General features: G+C 36.6%; 1 protein-coding gene across 1 annotated transcript in view; it reads left to right on the forward strand.

Moving 5' to 3' along the window:
• The window catches only part of PCDH10 (protocadherin 10), an 80,606-nt gene extending 63,765 nt beyond the window's left edge, over positions 1 to 16,841 (forward strand). The window contains exon 5 of the mRNA XM_043970009.1: positions 16,711 to 16,841. Within this exon, the coding sequence (XP_043825944.1) occupies positions 16,711 to 16,799 (89 nt within the window). The 3' untranslated portion in view covers positions 16,800 to 16,841. The remainder of the gene's footprint in view (positions 1 to 16,710) is intronic.
• Positions 16,842 to 17,211: the final 370 nt, after the last annotated feature.

The raw sequence follows: 17,211 nt of genomic DNA on the forward strand, positions 1-17,211 counted from the left end.
AGTGACTTACCCAGGATCACATAGCTAGTAAGTGTCTGAGGTGACATTTGAACTCAGGTCCTCCCGACTCCAAGGCCAGCACTCTATCCACTGGGACACCTAGTCGTCTCTATCAAATATCAAACCTTAAATGGATAGTAGGGGAAAAGCAATTTGTTTCAAGGCCATTGCTATTTGTACTCCTTCAAAGAGATGAGAAGAATAAAATAAATAACAATAACCCTAATTAATATCATAATGCTGTAAAAAGTTTTGCAAGATGCTCATTTGGTACTAGAGTGACACTGTGAAGTCTGTACTCTATTATCATATCAATTTTGTATTGTGGAGGAAGTTGCATGAGAACTCCATGCAGAAAGTAGCAAGCAGGTTGTGGGGACACAATGTGTGTATGAGGAAAACAGCAACTCCTGAAAGAGTAGCTCTGAAGTTTAGGGTTGCTCTCTATCTACTCTGAGGAAGGAAGAAGTAATCCTATTCAGAGAATGATAGAATTCTAGCTAGAATAGATGTCACAGGACATCTAGTTCAAGACTCCCATTTAACAGTTTAACTCCCATTTAACTGAGATCCAGGGAAATAAAGTGATTTATTCAAGGTCACTTGGTACGTGCCAGAGGCAAGATTTAAACCAACATCCTTTGACTCCTGAGCCAATGCTTATTTTCCATTATAACATATTGGCTAATGTCCTCCCCACTCCCAAAGTATAACTGGGCCTTGTGTGAATATCAGGGTCAGCGTTGGAAATAGACAAGATAAGCAGCCATTTTGACTACATTCTGGATAAGTGGACACAGCAGGAAACATTTGGCAGACAGTAGGTGCTTAATAAATGCTTTTTTGTTCGATTGATCCAAAGTTCCATTCAGGCTCAGATAGAGCCCTGGCTTATCACTTTTGGTTTTGCTAGACCTCATGGGATGTTCACACTTATAGTTCTAAGCTGAAATTTTAAAAAAAGATATTGATTGTAAGATCTCCTGCCTAATAAGTTCCTCTGTAAAAGCCTTGCTGTCATAATGGCAAAGATTTCCCAAACAATGAACATAATTAATATAGAAGTTCAAAAGAATGGGAATTTATCCTCAAGAATTTTCCAATTGAGCATAAAAATAAGTTTCACTAGGACTTTTTTCCTCTGTTCAGATATGTAATTTCATTGGCATATGGAATTCCTCAGCAATTTTTTAATGATTTACACTCTTAGAGAGTTGCCTATATCATTGAGAAGTTAAGTGAATATCAGCTGTGGTCTTACGGTCTGTATGTTAGACTTGAATTCAGGTCTTCCTGACCCTAAGGATAGTCTGCTCTCTGCCCCTGGCCATCTCCTCCCACCAAGAATCTTAACCTAGGACTCTAGAGATTTGACTTTCCAGCTAGGGCATTTAATCCACTCGGTTTTGGTGGACAGAAAAGACAGGATAAGACAGAGCTGCCTGAATTCAAGGATGAGTAAAATGATTCTCATCTCAGTTGCTTCCATTCATCTTAGGGCATGTTGATCCCATGTGGTCATATGCTAAATCGCCAGGTCATAGCCAGCAGGCCATTTTGTTATCTGTCCCTTGCTGCATGCATACTCCTTTCCCTCTTTTACTCCTCTCAGTTACCTCAGGAAATAATAACTAAATCAATATTATTACTGCTCCTAGAAAGGACACACAGTCTTCTGCTACAGTATCTGCTTTTTGGCTCTCCTTAAAATCTCTGTGACTACCTAGGAAAGTCCTCTTCCCTGGCCACCAGTGGTTCTAAGGCAGGGATTCTGAACCTGGGCTTCTTGCACAGATATCAGGGAATCCATGACTTTATATGGAAAAAAAATGCATCTGTATTTTCACTAACCTCTTACCGAAATTTAGCATTTCCTCTAATTATTAAAAAAAAACATTGTTCTGGAAAAGAGTCTATAACCATTACCAAACTTCCAAAAGGTTCCAGGACCCAAAAGAAGTGAAGAATGCCTGCCCTAGAGAATATGATATATGTCCCTAAGCTTCTTCAAGGGAGAGGGTAACTAACTTTTTAAAAATAGTTCTATCCTTAGTATCTAGCACAGTGACTGGCACATAGAGATATGGAATGGACCTGTGATTCCTTTGGTATGGAGAATTCTTGATAAGAGAGCTTTCTCTGTTAATGTAGGCTATTGCCTTTTCTGCAATGTATAATGTCAGAGAATTGCTTAGAGCAATGCGAGGTTAAGTGAGTTGCCTAGGATTACACAGCCCATATACTGTCAGAAGTGGGACTTAAACCTAAATCTTCCTGGTTCCCAGTATACCTATGACAACCATATCCACCATTGTATTGCCTTTTGCCTGGCACACCACGTCGTAGGTGGTTAATATATACTTAACTGGTACACTATGTCATACATTAGAGAGAGTGTGGTAAAGTAAAAGAGACAATGAGGAAGACCAAGGGTGTGCTTGAACTAGCTTATCTGACTCATGAGTACAGATTGTCAAATTTTCAGTGTGAGAATTTTGCCTCAGAAATCAGCAAATGCTACTAATCAGTGTTTGATTTATTGTTTGTTTATTGTCTAGGCTTAAGAAAGGGATGGAAAAATGCTGAGAATTCATATTAAACTTAAAAGTGTACTGAGAGTACTTTTTTTTTCTCTAGAGAAATGGTTGGTAAACATACAACTGGAAAGAAGCTGAATAAAAATCCACCTTTGAACTAGGATCATGGTTACAATCATTGACCTTTTTGATCTCAGGTTTCCTGTATAGAGCTAACAATGGTATTTTAAATCTACAGTAGTTTGTCAAAATTGAGAAAACTATATAGGAATCACTGGCTCCACAAACATATACTAAATAACTACTATGTAACCAGGCCCCTCTGCTAGAAATTGCACAGTATCTTGGGGGGAAAAAAATCTTGACTATAAGATCTCCAGCCTAAGTCTGTTCACTTGGCCTGACAGTGGAAAAAAATTATCCAGACAATGAAGATGTAAATTGTATGGAAGTTCAAAAAAATGGGAACTTATCTGTAGGGATTTTCCAGTTGAGTATAAAAGTTATGGGGAAAAGGAGCGATCTATCCATCCATCTATCTATCTATCTATCTATCTATCTATCTATCTATCTATCTATCTATCTGTCTGTCTGTCTGTCTGTCTGTCTGTCTGTCTGTCTGTCTGTCTGTCTGTCTATCTATCCACCAATCTATCTATCCATTGATCTATCTAGCTATATGTATATGTCTTTATGCATATATACATATCTTATGCCCTCAAGGAGCTTACATTCTATCAAAATAAATAAATAAATACATATATAAGTAAAGAAGAATGGAGACAAAATAGATACAAAGTAATTGAGAAGTAATGGAAGGTGAGGGATAGGCAGACAAGAGAAGCTGGGTCTTGGAAGTGGCCTCATGTAGAAGGGAGAGTTTGGGGGCGGCTATGTCGGCGAAGTGGATAAAGCACCAGCCCTGCATCTCAGGAGTTCCTGAGTTAAAATCCAGCCTCAGACACTTACTGGCTGTGTGACCCTGGGCAAGTCACTTAACCCCCATTGCCCCGGAAAAAAAAAAAAAAAAAAGAAGGTAGAGTTTGAGCTGAGTCTTGTAAGGGAACCAAGGATTCTAAGGGTAGAAGTGAGGAAGGGGTGCATTCCAGATGTGTGAGCAGTAAGTTGCAAAGTAATGCTTTTTACATCTTTTCCAATGTAGACAGTAAATGAAAAACAAATATACATTATGTAGATGCTCAAAATCATTGCAATTCTTTACATTTTAAAAATTCTAACTTGATATCATGCTTGATAGGCAATGAAGAAATCAAACAGCTGTGTTAAATCAGACTACATATGTACCAGTCATCCTGGAGCAGAAGAGAGCTTATCTCTTTCATTGTCCTTTAGGTCATTAATATATATGAAAGTACAATTTGACGTTAGCTGGAGTCTTTCTTCCCCTCATTACACTGGGTGATTCACCAAATGATGCTAGTGTGATTAGTGCCTGAAACTTGTGTCCAAATCCGCTCAGGCTGCTCCGGCTTCCGTGGCTGAGGTCAATTTAATTACATTGTGCAGGACAGAAACCAGGCCGCATGGGCATTGCCTTTGCCACCAGCAATTGACACCTGAGTGTTAATGAGCTGGTAATTAAGAGTTGGCACAGACAGACACATTTTCCTGTTTGGGACTAGGGTTACCATATGTTGCTACACGGCTCTGTGTGAAATGCCTTTAGTTCACTTCTAGAATGTATGACTAGCATTAAAAAAAAAAAGACCTTAAGATTTTCTTCAAAATACTTTTAAAAGCCCCACACAACTGCTTTAGTGACCAAAAGAAATGATCTTTCTTACTGTACAAGGAATTATATGTGTATATATAATATACATTATATATACATACACACACATATATATACATATATACACATATAAATGTATATATGTGTATATACATATATAAGCTAGCAATGATATCTTTGCAGTATAATGTGTATTTCAGAAAATTCCAGACTTGTTCAATGTTACTATTTATAATACTAGACCATAATTTTTTAGGGTCTTTGTTTTGGGAAGAGGAAAAAAGTTTTCTGTCAATTATTTTATACATTGTTGTCAGGAAAGCATATATTTGAGTGAGAAGCCTTGTTGCCTATTCGTTTTAGAATAGTTAGTACTGATGTGGGCAGCAGCCTGGCATAGTGACAAAAATACTGCTTCTGGAGTTAGAAATATTGCAGTCAAATCCCAGTTCTACCATTTACAACCTATGTGATATTGGGCAAGTAATTTAACCTCTCTAGGCCCTCAGTATCTCAAAGAAAAAATATATGTGCATGCATGTATGTGTGTATACATGCATACACAAAGTACATAATGCTAACACATGTGTACAATACATGTATATATTAACAGACAACACACGTATATACACACATTTACATGATACATCTGGATTGCTAGATGTGTTCACATATATACATACATATATACACACCTATATGTGTATGCATATATGTATATGTCTTTATATAATGTATATAGGTATGCATGAGAATATATACACATAGCTACAAACAAGCATGCATGCATATCTATATATCTCTATCTCTCTCTCTATATATCTATGTCTGTATGTAGTCCTTGTGATCACCTTCCATTCTTCTGTGCCTATCTACTTCCAGTTACTCCCCCCCCCCCAAAAAAAAAACCTGCCTCCGACTGACCTTTGACTTGGTTAATCTTCCGCTGGCTTTGCCAACACTTAGACTGTTCTCATCAGATGAAAAAATGTATTAACTTCCCTGAATCTTAGTTGTGGGATTTACTTCTCATTTTCTTCTTTGAAAGACTTTGCTTTTTCTATGGAGCCCTCTGTAGGACATATAGCCTTTTATATGCAGATTGCTGTAATTATGCTTTGAAATAGCTTTAAATTCCCAATAGCTTAAACTGAGAACATGAAAGGGCAAATGTTATATTGAGCTGAAGGATATAAAAGTGGCACGTACATCAATCCGAAATGAGATATCGAAATGAACAGCTCTTTACACAGTGATGTCAGTTTTTGACAGTTATTGAAGGCCCTTTCCAACTACAGCGGCTGCTTTGGGTAGTGTGAAAATTCTGCCTGGGGACAGCCTTATCGGTTTGTATTTTTTTTTCCTTTTTAATACCAAAAGGTGAGTAGATGTTAAGTGAAACAAGAGAAATCCACTCTGACAAAAAAAGCTTTAACTCCCTTCCCCGAAGAGTGACACCTGGCCCCAAGTGGTAGAACAGGGCTGGAATCTGATGATGGAATCATCTTCTCCATCTGTCAAGCAAGGACTGGCAGCAGGGATGAGGAGACTACATCTGAGGGAGGAGATAGAAACCCCAGGCCGCAACCTTCACATCCGCAGAGAGCTGCCTGACAGGCGTGGGGCTCCTTTGCACAGGAGGGGAGCTCATAGTTTGCCTGACAGATGTGGCAAGGCTTTGCTTAATGCGTCCACATTCTCCCTTATCACAGGAAGGAAGATAAAAGGGAAACAGAGGAGATTCTTGTCTGTTCCAAACCATAAAGTCCAATGCTATTAAAAACAGCCTGGAAATTCAACAACTTTACACTGAAAGAGTATCTCTTGTCATGCAATAAAAGAATACCATTTTAAAAAGCATTTAAGATAATAAAGCAATAACATTGAAAGGTGGCTCTTGAACAATTCTGTGAAGATGCATGTACAAAGTGAGGCTGGAGAGGGAAGTTCATTTGTTCACCTCAAGCAACTGAGGGGGGTAAAAAAATCTCTTACCAGGTTGTCTAGGAACCTGGGTTGTAGTCCCACCTCTGTACTAACTTCCAGTGTGACCTGGGGCAAATCACTTAAATTTCTTTGTACCTGAGATTCCTTCATTGGCAAAATGAGGGGTTTGGATTCAAGCAAGTGTTCTTAACATGAGATCTGGCAACTTGTGTTCATTTTAAAAAATGATACCTCTATTTCACTATAATTCAGTTTGTAATCCTATGTATTTTATTTTATGTCTTTAAAAACAGTTTGGATTAGAGGCTCTAAAAGGTCTTTCAAGCTCTTATATTCTAGAAGTCTTTATTATATCAGTGATCTGTGGTTTAGTTAGTGTGAACAATGCTCTCTACCAAGCCGAAGGGAACCTGCCCGATAATTTAGTATATGGTTTTAGGAGAAGGGGGTTCTTAGTCTTATAGGATCACAAAGAATTAAGTTGAACCAATTATGTAGAAATAAGTTATCTACATTTATATTTTATTTTCTTTCTTCCTTCCTTTTTATTTTTTATTTTTAATTCATGGCTTCCAGTTTAAGGACTCCTGCTGAGAGTTGCCTGGGATTCAAGAAAAAAAGGGTTTAATCCAAGGTCATACAGCTCCTAAATGTTAGAGCACAAATCTAGAACTCAGAGTTCCTCATTTCACCTCCACTCTATTCACTCTGTCACTATATGCTCTGTGAGTCTATTTTCAAGATTTTAAAAATCAAAATACAAAATAAATTGCAAAATACGAAAATCACACAAGTTCATTCAGAAATGGGCGGTGTAGGAACTATTATTTCACAAAGATATCCCTCATATCAGGTGATTTTAAAACACACAATTATCAAACAGGAATGGCTTTAGTTTCAATGCAGCAAGGCACTTTTTGATATGGAGGACATATAAATAGTCAATTTTGGAAGAATCAGGTAAGAAATGATCATTAATCAGAATTTAAGTAGTAAAGGTTAAAGATGTTTAAAAGTTAAATATTTGGTCTTTTGTCAAGTTTTCTGTTTGTTAAGTTGCAGAAGCTTATGAGTAATGAGTAACTATGTTCTAGCCTCAATTGAAAAAAAAGGAGCAAATTTAGTCATTCGAAGGTATACTGTAGAGAAGGGTAGCACTGCATAGTACAGTTTTGTCAAACAGGAGCACAGTCTGAACCAAATTAAAATGTAATTGAGAAATATTTTACAAAATAAATAAAAATACAAAAAAACCCATAAATAATGTTTATATATATTTTTCTAAGTCAATATATGTAGCCTGGAAGGATCTTTATGAATGGCTTAGTGGTCCATTTCTATTGGGGTTTGTTATCATTGGTGGAGTGGATAAAAAACTGGCCCTGAAGTCAAGTAGACTTTAGCTCAATTCCCACCCCTCACAACTACTGGCTAATAATCCTGGATAAGTCACTTGACTTCTCAATATTCTCCATAACTTTCAAAGATTATAAATTGAATTGTAAACCAAGTGCATTGGTAGATGGAGCTCCTTCATCAAGAGTTTCATATAACAAAGAAATCATAGAACCAGTCCCCATGGATATTATAGTTTTTGAGTAGCACACTAACAGACTAAAAATGCCTCCATTTAAAAAAAGGATTTCAGTGAATTCCATTTATCATTACAAATCTTTCATTTTTAGAACTTTTCAGATCTATGCATTTGCTTAGCACCTATCACCATAAAAGTTCATCACTCAAGAAAATGGACCAGAGTTTAAATGAAATATGTATACTTACCAACTGTATTATACAGCCAGAGATGGGTAATTTAGTTAGTTGGATTCCAAATGACGAAAACAGAACCTCCTGCTTCCCTCTTCCAATTTGTCAGAGATTCAGGATTCGTCAGTGGAGTCAGACACTTCTGATGCATGCACATACATTTTATTTTTCTTCTTCTGAAACTAGTCTTGTATTAACTATGCCAAATGAGCACATATATTGCATGGAAATTTGGTTGAAGTTTCTCATTCATTCACTCAAAGCACATTTATTAAGCTCCTTATATGGACCAGGTCTTATCCAATAATAACGTCTACAGCAGCTTCCTCATTATCTAGTGCTATGGGCACATCCTAATGCTAGTTATTAGTAACTTCATGATAAGTCAGGACAATAATAAATCCATGAAGGGGGCAGCTAGGTGGCACAGTGGATAAAGCACCAGCGCTGGATTCAGGGGTACCTGAGGTCAAATCCAGCCTCAGACACTTGACACTTTCTAGCTGCGTGACCCTGGACAAGCCACTTAACCCTCATTGCCCTGAAAATAAACAAACAAATAAACAAAATAATTACTTAATTAATCAATCAATTAATTGATTGATTGATCCATAAAGAGGTAATGACTGCTACTCAGGGGACAATCAATTTGGTAACCTTAAAATGATGAATGTTAGATATAGAAGGGAACTTAGAGGAGTCCAACCTCTTCACCTTGCAGGTGGCTGAGATTGAGAGAAGTGAATTGACTTTAACCAAAGTTGCTCAGTAGAAGTTAGATCTTGGGGCAGCTACGTGGAGCAGTGGATAGAGTACCGGCCCTGGATTAAGGAGTACCTGAGTTCAAATCTGCCCTCAGACACTTAACACTTACTAGCTGTGTGACCCTGGGCAAGTCACTTAATCCCCATTGCCCCGCAAAAAAAAAAAAAAAAAGGGGTCTTCTTGCTTCAGGCAGGGTTTTTGTTTTTTTCCCCCTGTACTAGACTATATCCTTGAAGAAATTTTCCTTAAAATAAAACTCAAGACAAGATGCTCATGAAGACCCAGTCAAATGAAATTTATTTGTAGGAACACAATTAACTAATCAATACATATTTTTATGTACCTCTACAGAATTGTTCATTCTGGGAATAGTTCATCCTTTGTTTTTAGAGAGAAGCAGTGACATCATGGGGCAATGTTTTGACTTGCAGATGATTTGGTTTTAAGTGAGGCAGCATTGCACAAAATCATTAGCTTCAGTCTCTCTTCCGAGTCATTGGAATCCAGTGGCAAGACAAAAGTCAGGATGAGTAGAAATGGCCCAAGATGCATTTGATGTCTTTAATGACTGATCAAGCCTTAAGTACCCTATAGCACCTGCTTCAGCAGCCTCCATGGCCTTTGGAATGAATTGTTCTCATCTCCCCATCCTACCAGGAGAAGTCTTCACATGCTTGGGGTAAACATCCCAAACTCACTGATGGGTTTGAGGTCGATTAGTTACTCTCAACCTGGTTTTATCGGGGTATAGCCACTGTGTATGACAACTTCTTAGAGCCACAGGTGAGAATTGGTTGAAATATGGACAGCAAAGGTGGATGAGCAGCCCTGAAAAAGACTGGCCAAGCCTTCACACTAAAGGTGCTAGTCCCAACTGAACACTTCACACACAGACACTGGGAATATGAATATAATGAATGAAATGATGCATTCTTACAGATAGTTTATAATGGCAACAACAAAAATTTTCCAGGCTCCTCCATTTTATAAAAGACTAAGGAAAAGAGTAACTCAATCTAGATCAGTGGAATGAAAACATTCTAAGTGAACAGTCAGAGCTTTCCTACATTGGCTCAAATGCTCTTCAGTACTTACTTAGGCTACAGGAGACTTAGAAGCATACCCTAGTCCATCATCCAGTGTTAAGGCAGAATTCCACACAACTGAACAGTTGGACCTCAGCAAAGGAAATTTCAAAATGTATCTCTGCTGTCCATTCTTTTTATTTTGTGTTAAACAACTGGTTTAGGTCATAGGGACAAAAGACTGCTTATAGAGTGATTCCAGAAGATATTATCTCATTGTGCAAACAATATGGCCACTCTTTAAGAGATACTGGTATCACAAGTGAAGGGATCTCACTACCTATTTGGGCAGTCCAGTCCTCTCATGAATAATATGTAGAAAGATTATTCTATTTCTGCCCTTTGGGAGGCAAGTAAAAAAAGTCTAATCCACCATCTGGATGATAGCTCTTCAAATATTTGAAGACAACTATCATGTCCTTGCTAAGCTCTCTCTTCTCCAAGCAAAATATACCCATCTACTTCAATGAATCACATTCCATGGCCTCAAAGGCCCTTCTCCTTCTTGGATGCTCTCCAATTTATCATTGTCATTCATAAAATGAAGTTGTGCTAAGCTTTTCTCTTTTCCAAATAAAACATCCCTAATTTCTTGAGGTAATTTTTACCTGAGATGGCCTTGAAGACCCTTATGCTTCTGGTATGATTTCCAGTTTATCATTGTCATTCCTAAAATGAGGAATGGAGAATGAAACATAATATCCAAGAATACTTTTCCAAACCCCTCAAACACTAGTACCCTATTTTTGAAATGACCTTGTATTTAACAATTTTATATTTATTATCTTTATATTTATATAAGGGCAACTGGGTGGCACAGTGGATAGAGTGCTAGGACTGGAGTCAAGAATACCTGAATTCAAATCCAGCCTCAGACACTTAATAGCTTTGTGATTCTAGGCAAGTCACTTGACCTTTTTGCCTCAGTTTCCTCATTTATAAAATGACCTGGAGAAGGAGATGGTAAATCACTCCAGTATCTTTGCTAAGAAACCACTAAATGGGGTAATGAAGAGTCAGACACAACTGAAATGACTGAAAAACAATAAATACTTACATAAGTACTTAATGTCTTTCTCATTGTAAGTTCCTTGGGGTGGGGGGGATTGTTTCATTTTTTTGTATTTGTATCCCCATAGAACAGTATTTGGCTCATACTAGATACTTAATAAATGCTAGTTGTTCAATTGATTGATTGATTGATTGATATTGTCTAACCAGAGCTGATTAGAGAAGAGCCATCCCTATCTAATCCTGGACACTGTGCCTCTCTTAATGAAGACTTAGATTACATTGGTTTTGTCTGTCATATTACACTGTTGACTCAAGATTGCAATATACTTTTTCAGTCAAACTGGTATTTTATTAGAGTCTGGCTCATTTTCTAGCCTGTCAAGATCTTTTTGGATCCTGACTCTGTCATACAGCATATTAGGTATTTTTCCAAGTCTTGTAAAACTTGAAAATTTGAAAAGCATAGTGTCTCTGCCTTTAACCAATTCATTCTCAAGTCACTGATAAAGAAATAAATACAAACACACAAATGCACACACACATATGTATGTGCATATTATATAGGTATACCTATCATCTATCAATTATCTATCTATCTATCTATCTATCTATCTATCTATCTATCTATCTATCTATCTATCTATCTATCTATCTACCTTTAAAAGAAGATAAGGCCAAGCATAATTCCCTATGGTACCCTAAATAGATACCCCCACCCTCTACTAGAGACCTCCTTCTAAGTCAATATCACACCATTATGACAACTTTTATCTGTATCTGTCCATTTAAGTTCTATTAATTCACTCCTCCCTTCGGTCTAGCTTCTGACCTCATCTTTGTACTGAAATTGCTTTCTCTAAGTTCACCAAAAATTCCTTATTTTCACCCTCCTTGACCTTTATGCATCATTTGACACCGTCATCTTAGATGATCTCTTCCTTTGGTTCTTGGGTTACCTTTTTTTTTCTTCTTTGTACTATTCCAACTTTGTCCCTATCAATGATTCACAATCCTCCTCTTTCCCCTTAAGGAGTAGGGTTACATAAAGCTATGTACTCATTCCTCTTCACTTCTCTCCCTTTTTGCTTTTTCCCTTAGAAATTTCATCTATTCCTATGAGTTCAGGTAGTGGCTCTATACAGATTTCTACCAAATCAAAAAGTTTAGCCCTAATATACTATCTAAGCTTCAGTCCCACATCTTTGACTAGCTACAAATACACTCCAGCCACTATTTTAAAATTATTCTGTCCAACAATGAGTTCATCATCTTTTTCCTAAACATTCTACTCCTTTCAAACTGCATATTGTCTACCAATATCATGATCTTTTCAGTCGGTCATGTTCTAATTCTTACTGTTATCTTTGTTATTCTCTTCTCACCCCTGAAATCCAGCAAGTAACCCAGTCCTATCAATTCTACTCCCACAATATCTCTCACATATGTCACTCTTTTTCCAGTCTTAAGGCCACCAGCCTACTTCAGGCCCAAGGCTCTTTCCACCTGAACTAATGGAATATTTTTTTCACTTGTTTCTCTATTTTCATCTACTCCTTTTTCCCTGATAATCCTTTATATACCTGCTAAAATTATCTTCCTGTTATTCTGATTTGTTACCTTCCAATTCAACATCTTTCACTAATCATCTCTTGCCTAAAGGATAAAATAAAGGTTCCTTTGTTTGACATATAAGGCCTTCCACAATATCTCTCCAAACTACATTTCCAGTCTCAATTCATATCAATCCCCTTCATACATTTAACCTTCTAATCAAATTGTACCACAACCTACTCCCTCATTTCCTTTTACTATTCCTTGCATCTGTCCATTTGCCCAGGTTGCTTCCATGCCGGAATACATTTCATATTCATCTTATATCATTAATATCTTTTCTTATCCTTCAATCTAGGTTCAAGTACTATCTTCTCCATAACAGAGCCCTGATCGATTTTCAGTAGAAAGTGATTTCTGCCTCCTCAAAATACCCCTCCAGTTCTTTGTAACTCTCTTTGCCTTCAATCACACTAACCTTCTGTTATACTTTATTTTTATTCATGTTTCACACTAGTTGTTAAGGTATATGCTATATTGGCATGTCTAGATTATATCATATTACTATTACGAAATGACTGAGAAGTCACTGTAAGAATATTAGCACAGAGATGCATTTCAGAAAAGAAAGCTTGGCCTAGTCATATAACAAGTGGGGTATTCCATTGGTATAAGTGCAATGTCAACAGATATAGATAGAAGTCCTCAGTATTTTGGGTGGACCTAATGGGGGGTATTAAAGGACATGGATAGGTCACATAGAGTGAGCAAGTATATAGATGGGTTGTGATATATACTACTGGATGTTTCATTTTTGCTCCCCCAGAAGATGGAACAGTTCTAGCACTTTCTCTTGATAGATGGCCACTCTATCTTATTTCTCACATATATTTCTTTTATGACATTTTTACCCTTGTTATCCTTCATAATTGCTTGTTTGAAAATGTGTTGTCATATATACCTTGGAGCAATGATGGAAATTGAAAAGAGGCAAATTAAGATTTGATATAAAAATGATCTTCCTAACAAACAGAACTGTTCAAAAGTATAATGGGATACACTAATCATTTTGGAGAACTTTAAGCAAAGCTATATGACCATTTGTGGTTTTTAGAGAAGGAATTCTTATGAAAGTATGGGTTACATTGGTTAGGCTCTGAATTTCCTTCCAATACTTAGTTCTTACTAAATCAGAAATTCTCTAAATAAAAAGGAACAGATTTTGCTTCTATTTTCTATAGCTTGGCATGAATTTTTTTTTTACCCAACTTGCAAATCATTTATAAGAACCACTTCATGACATACTGTTTATGAAAGTACAATGCGAGTCCATATGCATGCATAATTCATTTAGATAAAGAATGCTATGCATTTTTACATCAACATATTATAACTGTCTTAGATTCTACAACAAGGCATAAAATAACAAATGTATTTTTAATTAGAAGGCTGATATACCATTTTTTGATGGGAAAGTAATTTTGCTTCTTTACACATTTAACCTAGTGGCAATATTAGTAAATATTGATATTTATCCCCTTCTAGGAGAATGGAAGATATTCCTTATTTAAAAAGATTATCAGTTACCTTCCTGTATGTAATACATTTCAATAAGGAATTATTTAAGGAGTTAACAAATTATTCTGATGATTGTTCTTGATGAAAAGAAGTTTGAATAAATAGGCTCATAGTTTCTTATGTAAAGGTTATGGTACTTTCTCTAACATTTTCCCTTCATTTTTTAAAAGTGAATTTTATTTTTAAAATTTAATTAATTAATTATTTTTGGGGGGCAGGGCAATGAGGGTTAAGTGACTTGCCCAGGGTCACACAGCCAGTAAGTGTCAAGTGTCTGAGGTTGGATTTGAACTCAGGTCCTCCTGAATCCAGGACCAGTGCTTTATACACTGCACCACCTAGCTGCCCCTTCCCTTCATCTTTTACCCCCCAAAAAATTTCCATCATTTTCCCTTGATCATACTAATTAATTATAACTATGAAGCATATCAATTCATGTACCTAGTCCTCAATCTCTGAAAAGTTAATTCAAATATGGAGTCTGGTGCAATTCAATTGAAAATGGAATTTGATAATTCCCAGGAAAGGAGCCACTTGAATTTTTTTTTTTTTTAGTGAGGTGATTGGGGTTAAGTGACTTGCCCAGGGTCACACAGCTAGTAAGTGTTAAGTGTCTGAGGCCGGATTTGAACTCAGGTCCTCCTGACTCTAGGGCCAGTGCTCTATCCACTGCACCACCTAGCTGCCCCGAGCCACTTGAATTTAAAGGATTCTGTCCATAGAACAATGTTATTTTTTGTTTGTTTTGGTTTTAGTTTGTTTTATAAGAAGCATTCTAATCTTATCATTTGGTAAAAAATAATATGTCAAAATTTAGGCACTGTCATATTAATCATTATGTAGGGTAAAAAAGATCTTGAGAGATTATCCAAACTAATACTGCTGACTTGCCCGGACCGTCTCCACACTGTGGTGAGCTGTGGTGCACTGCACCTCCCTTTTGCCTGAGTGAGACCGACCTTTCCTGAAGTTTTCTAAATTATCTTTGCTTGGAAGACTGTGTCTTTCTGTCTCTTTGCAGGTCCTGTAGTTTCAGAATCCATCCAGAGGCTTGATTTAATGTTCTTTTTGAGGGAACCGAAGGAGAGTTCAGGCAACTCGCTGGCTTCTCTCTGCCATCTTGGCTCCGCCCTTTTTCTAATACACTTTTAAAAGAGATTCTTAAGTCTTTGATGGATTATGACATCTTTAGTTTGGACACCATAACATTTTATTGTTTGTAACAGAGGGTTGTGATTTCTGCTTTGAGAGATAGTTAATCTAGATGGAGAAGTCAAATATAGACACGTATGAAAAAGACAAAGGACATAAAATATGGAAAAATATTGCTATTTTATATACTTTTTTCTAATTGCTTTATAATTATTTTCATGGTTTGTGTGTTCCTGTGTTTTCTCATGCATATATTAAGTAGTTATTAAAATCATGTAGATTATTAGGTATATCAGAGTGATGGAGTATGTTGGTGATGGAGAATTTTGGATTTGAAGTGGGGGAATATAAACTTCTAAATTATCCATGGGTAGATTATTTAAGTCATACCAAATTTATCTTTTTCCCCCTCATTAAAGACTGTGGTGAGAAATAATTACTTAGAAGCCTCAAGGTATAGTGGATAGAATGTTGGCTTTGGAGTCAGGAGAATCCGTGTTCAAATCTCCCTCTCATATGCAGTACATACTAGCTGAGCATCTCTCTGTAAAACATTTAATCTCTTTGACACTCAGTAAAATGGGGATCATAAGAGCACCTATTTTAAGGGGTTGTTGTGAAGATGAAATATATGTAAAGCACCTTAAATATCTTAAAGGATTATAAGTGCTTGCTATTGTTTTAACATCTTTCTTTTATTTAACAGCTTTGTTGTAATTGAGTTGTCAATCATTTATTTTTTATATTAGGCCACATAATCACATATAAAATCCAACTAAGTGAAAAGCCAAAAATCCTATTTTAAGCCACCAGTTTTTGCCCATTTGTAGCCTCTACCTAATAGCTTCACCAAAAATGGGATAAGGGGGTAGATAACTTGGTGAGGCTCTCCGGTATAGGCTACAAATGGGCAAATGGTTGCTTAATAGGATTTTTGAAAAAAATTAATTTTCGCACAAATATTAAGACTAAATCACCTAATGAAAGTTGTAGGATCATGCTCGGCTTATATGTGAATTGTTGAATGTTTAAAGCAACACATTTTTTGAAAGTATTAAAAACTGGGGAAATATGAGTACAAATAAATACAGTTTAAGCACACAAATGGTTTGGAGGACCATGTTAGGAAATTTGAGCTTCAGGCCATTATGGTCCCTCAGCTCAGTTACATATAAATATTTAATAACTAACAAGAGTAAAGCTTTTAAAAAAGTCATCACATATACCTTTTGTTATGGTAAATTACACATAGGACATGAAAGAAGGGTTTTTCTGGTGTGTGTGTGTGTGTGTGTGTGTGTGTGTGTGTGTGTGAGGTTGTACTGAAAAGGAACCAAAGACATTTTTATTGATAAATAGAATTGACTCCCTCAAAATTAGGGGGGGGGATCTGCCATGTGAATTGTGTGTCTCTTAGATTCTCTGTGTAAAGAATGAATTAAACAGCACTATTAAAGAGAAAGGAACTTGATAAGTAGAGAGCTGGAGTCGCTTCCCTCAGAATAAGTTAATTTAGTAGCCTTTGACAAATTTCCTTTCTTCTGTTCCATTTCTTTGGCAGGTTCAAGAGGCCGTATCTGTCCTTACCTCCCCCGAAGGACCAGGATGAAGGTGTTGTTTGAAGGAAAGTTATACTCATGTGTTACCTGAAAGGAGGAGCTCAGAAAACATTTTTTGTTGTTGTTGTTGTTGTTCAGTCTTGTCCAACTCTTTGTGACATCATTTGGGGCTTTCTTGGCAAAAATATTGGAGTGGTTTGCCATTCCTTCTTCCAGCTCATTTTACAGATGAGAAAACTGAGGCAAACAGGGTTAAATGACTCACCCAGGATCACAAAGCTATATCATTGGAGGTAATAATCAATCAATGACATCACAAATCCATTTTAATATTAGAATATTGGAGTAGGTATAGCCTCCATAAGAACTCAGGCTCAAACATATTAGGAATCTAAAAAATAAAATAGCATTTGGTTCCTTTTCCATACCTGGGTTTACTAACAGAAAAAAAGAACTTTTATTTGAAACCTCTTTATTTCCAAGGAAGATGTGTTATGTGAACA

The sequence above is a fragment of the Dromiciops gliroides genome, chromosome 6, assembly GCF_019393635.1.
Source record: "Dromiciops gliroides isolate mDroGli1 chromosome 6, mDroGli1.pri, whole genome shotgun sequence".
In the NCBI taxonomy this organism is placed as follows: Eukaryota; Metazoa; Chordata; class Mammalia; order Microbiotheria; family Microbiotheriidae; genus Dromiciops; species Dromiciops gliroides.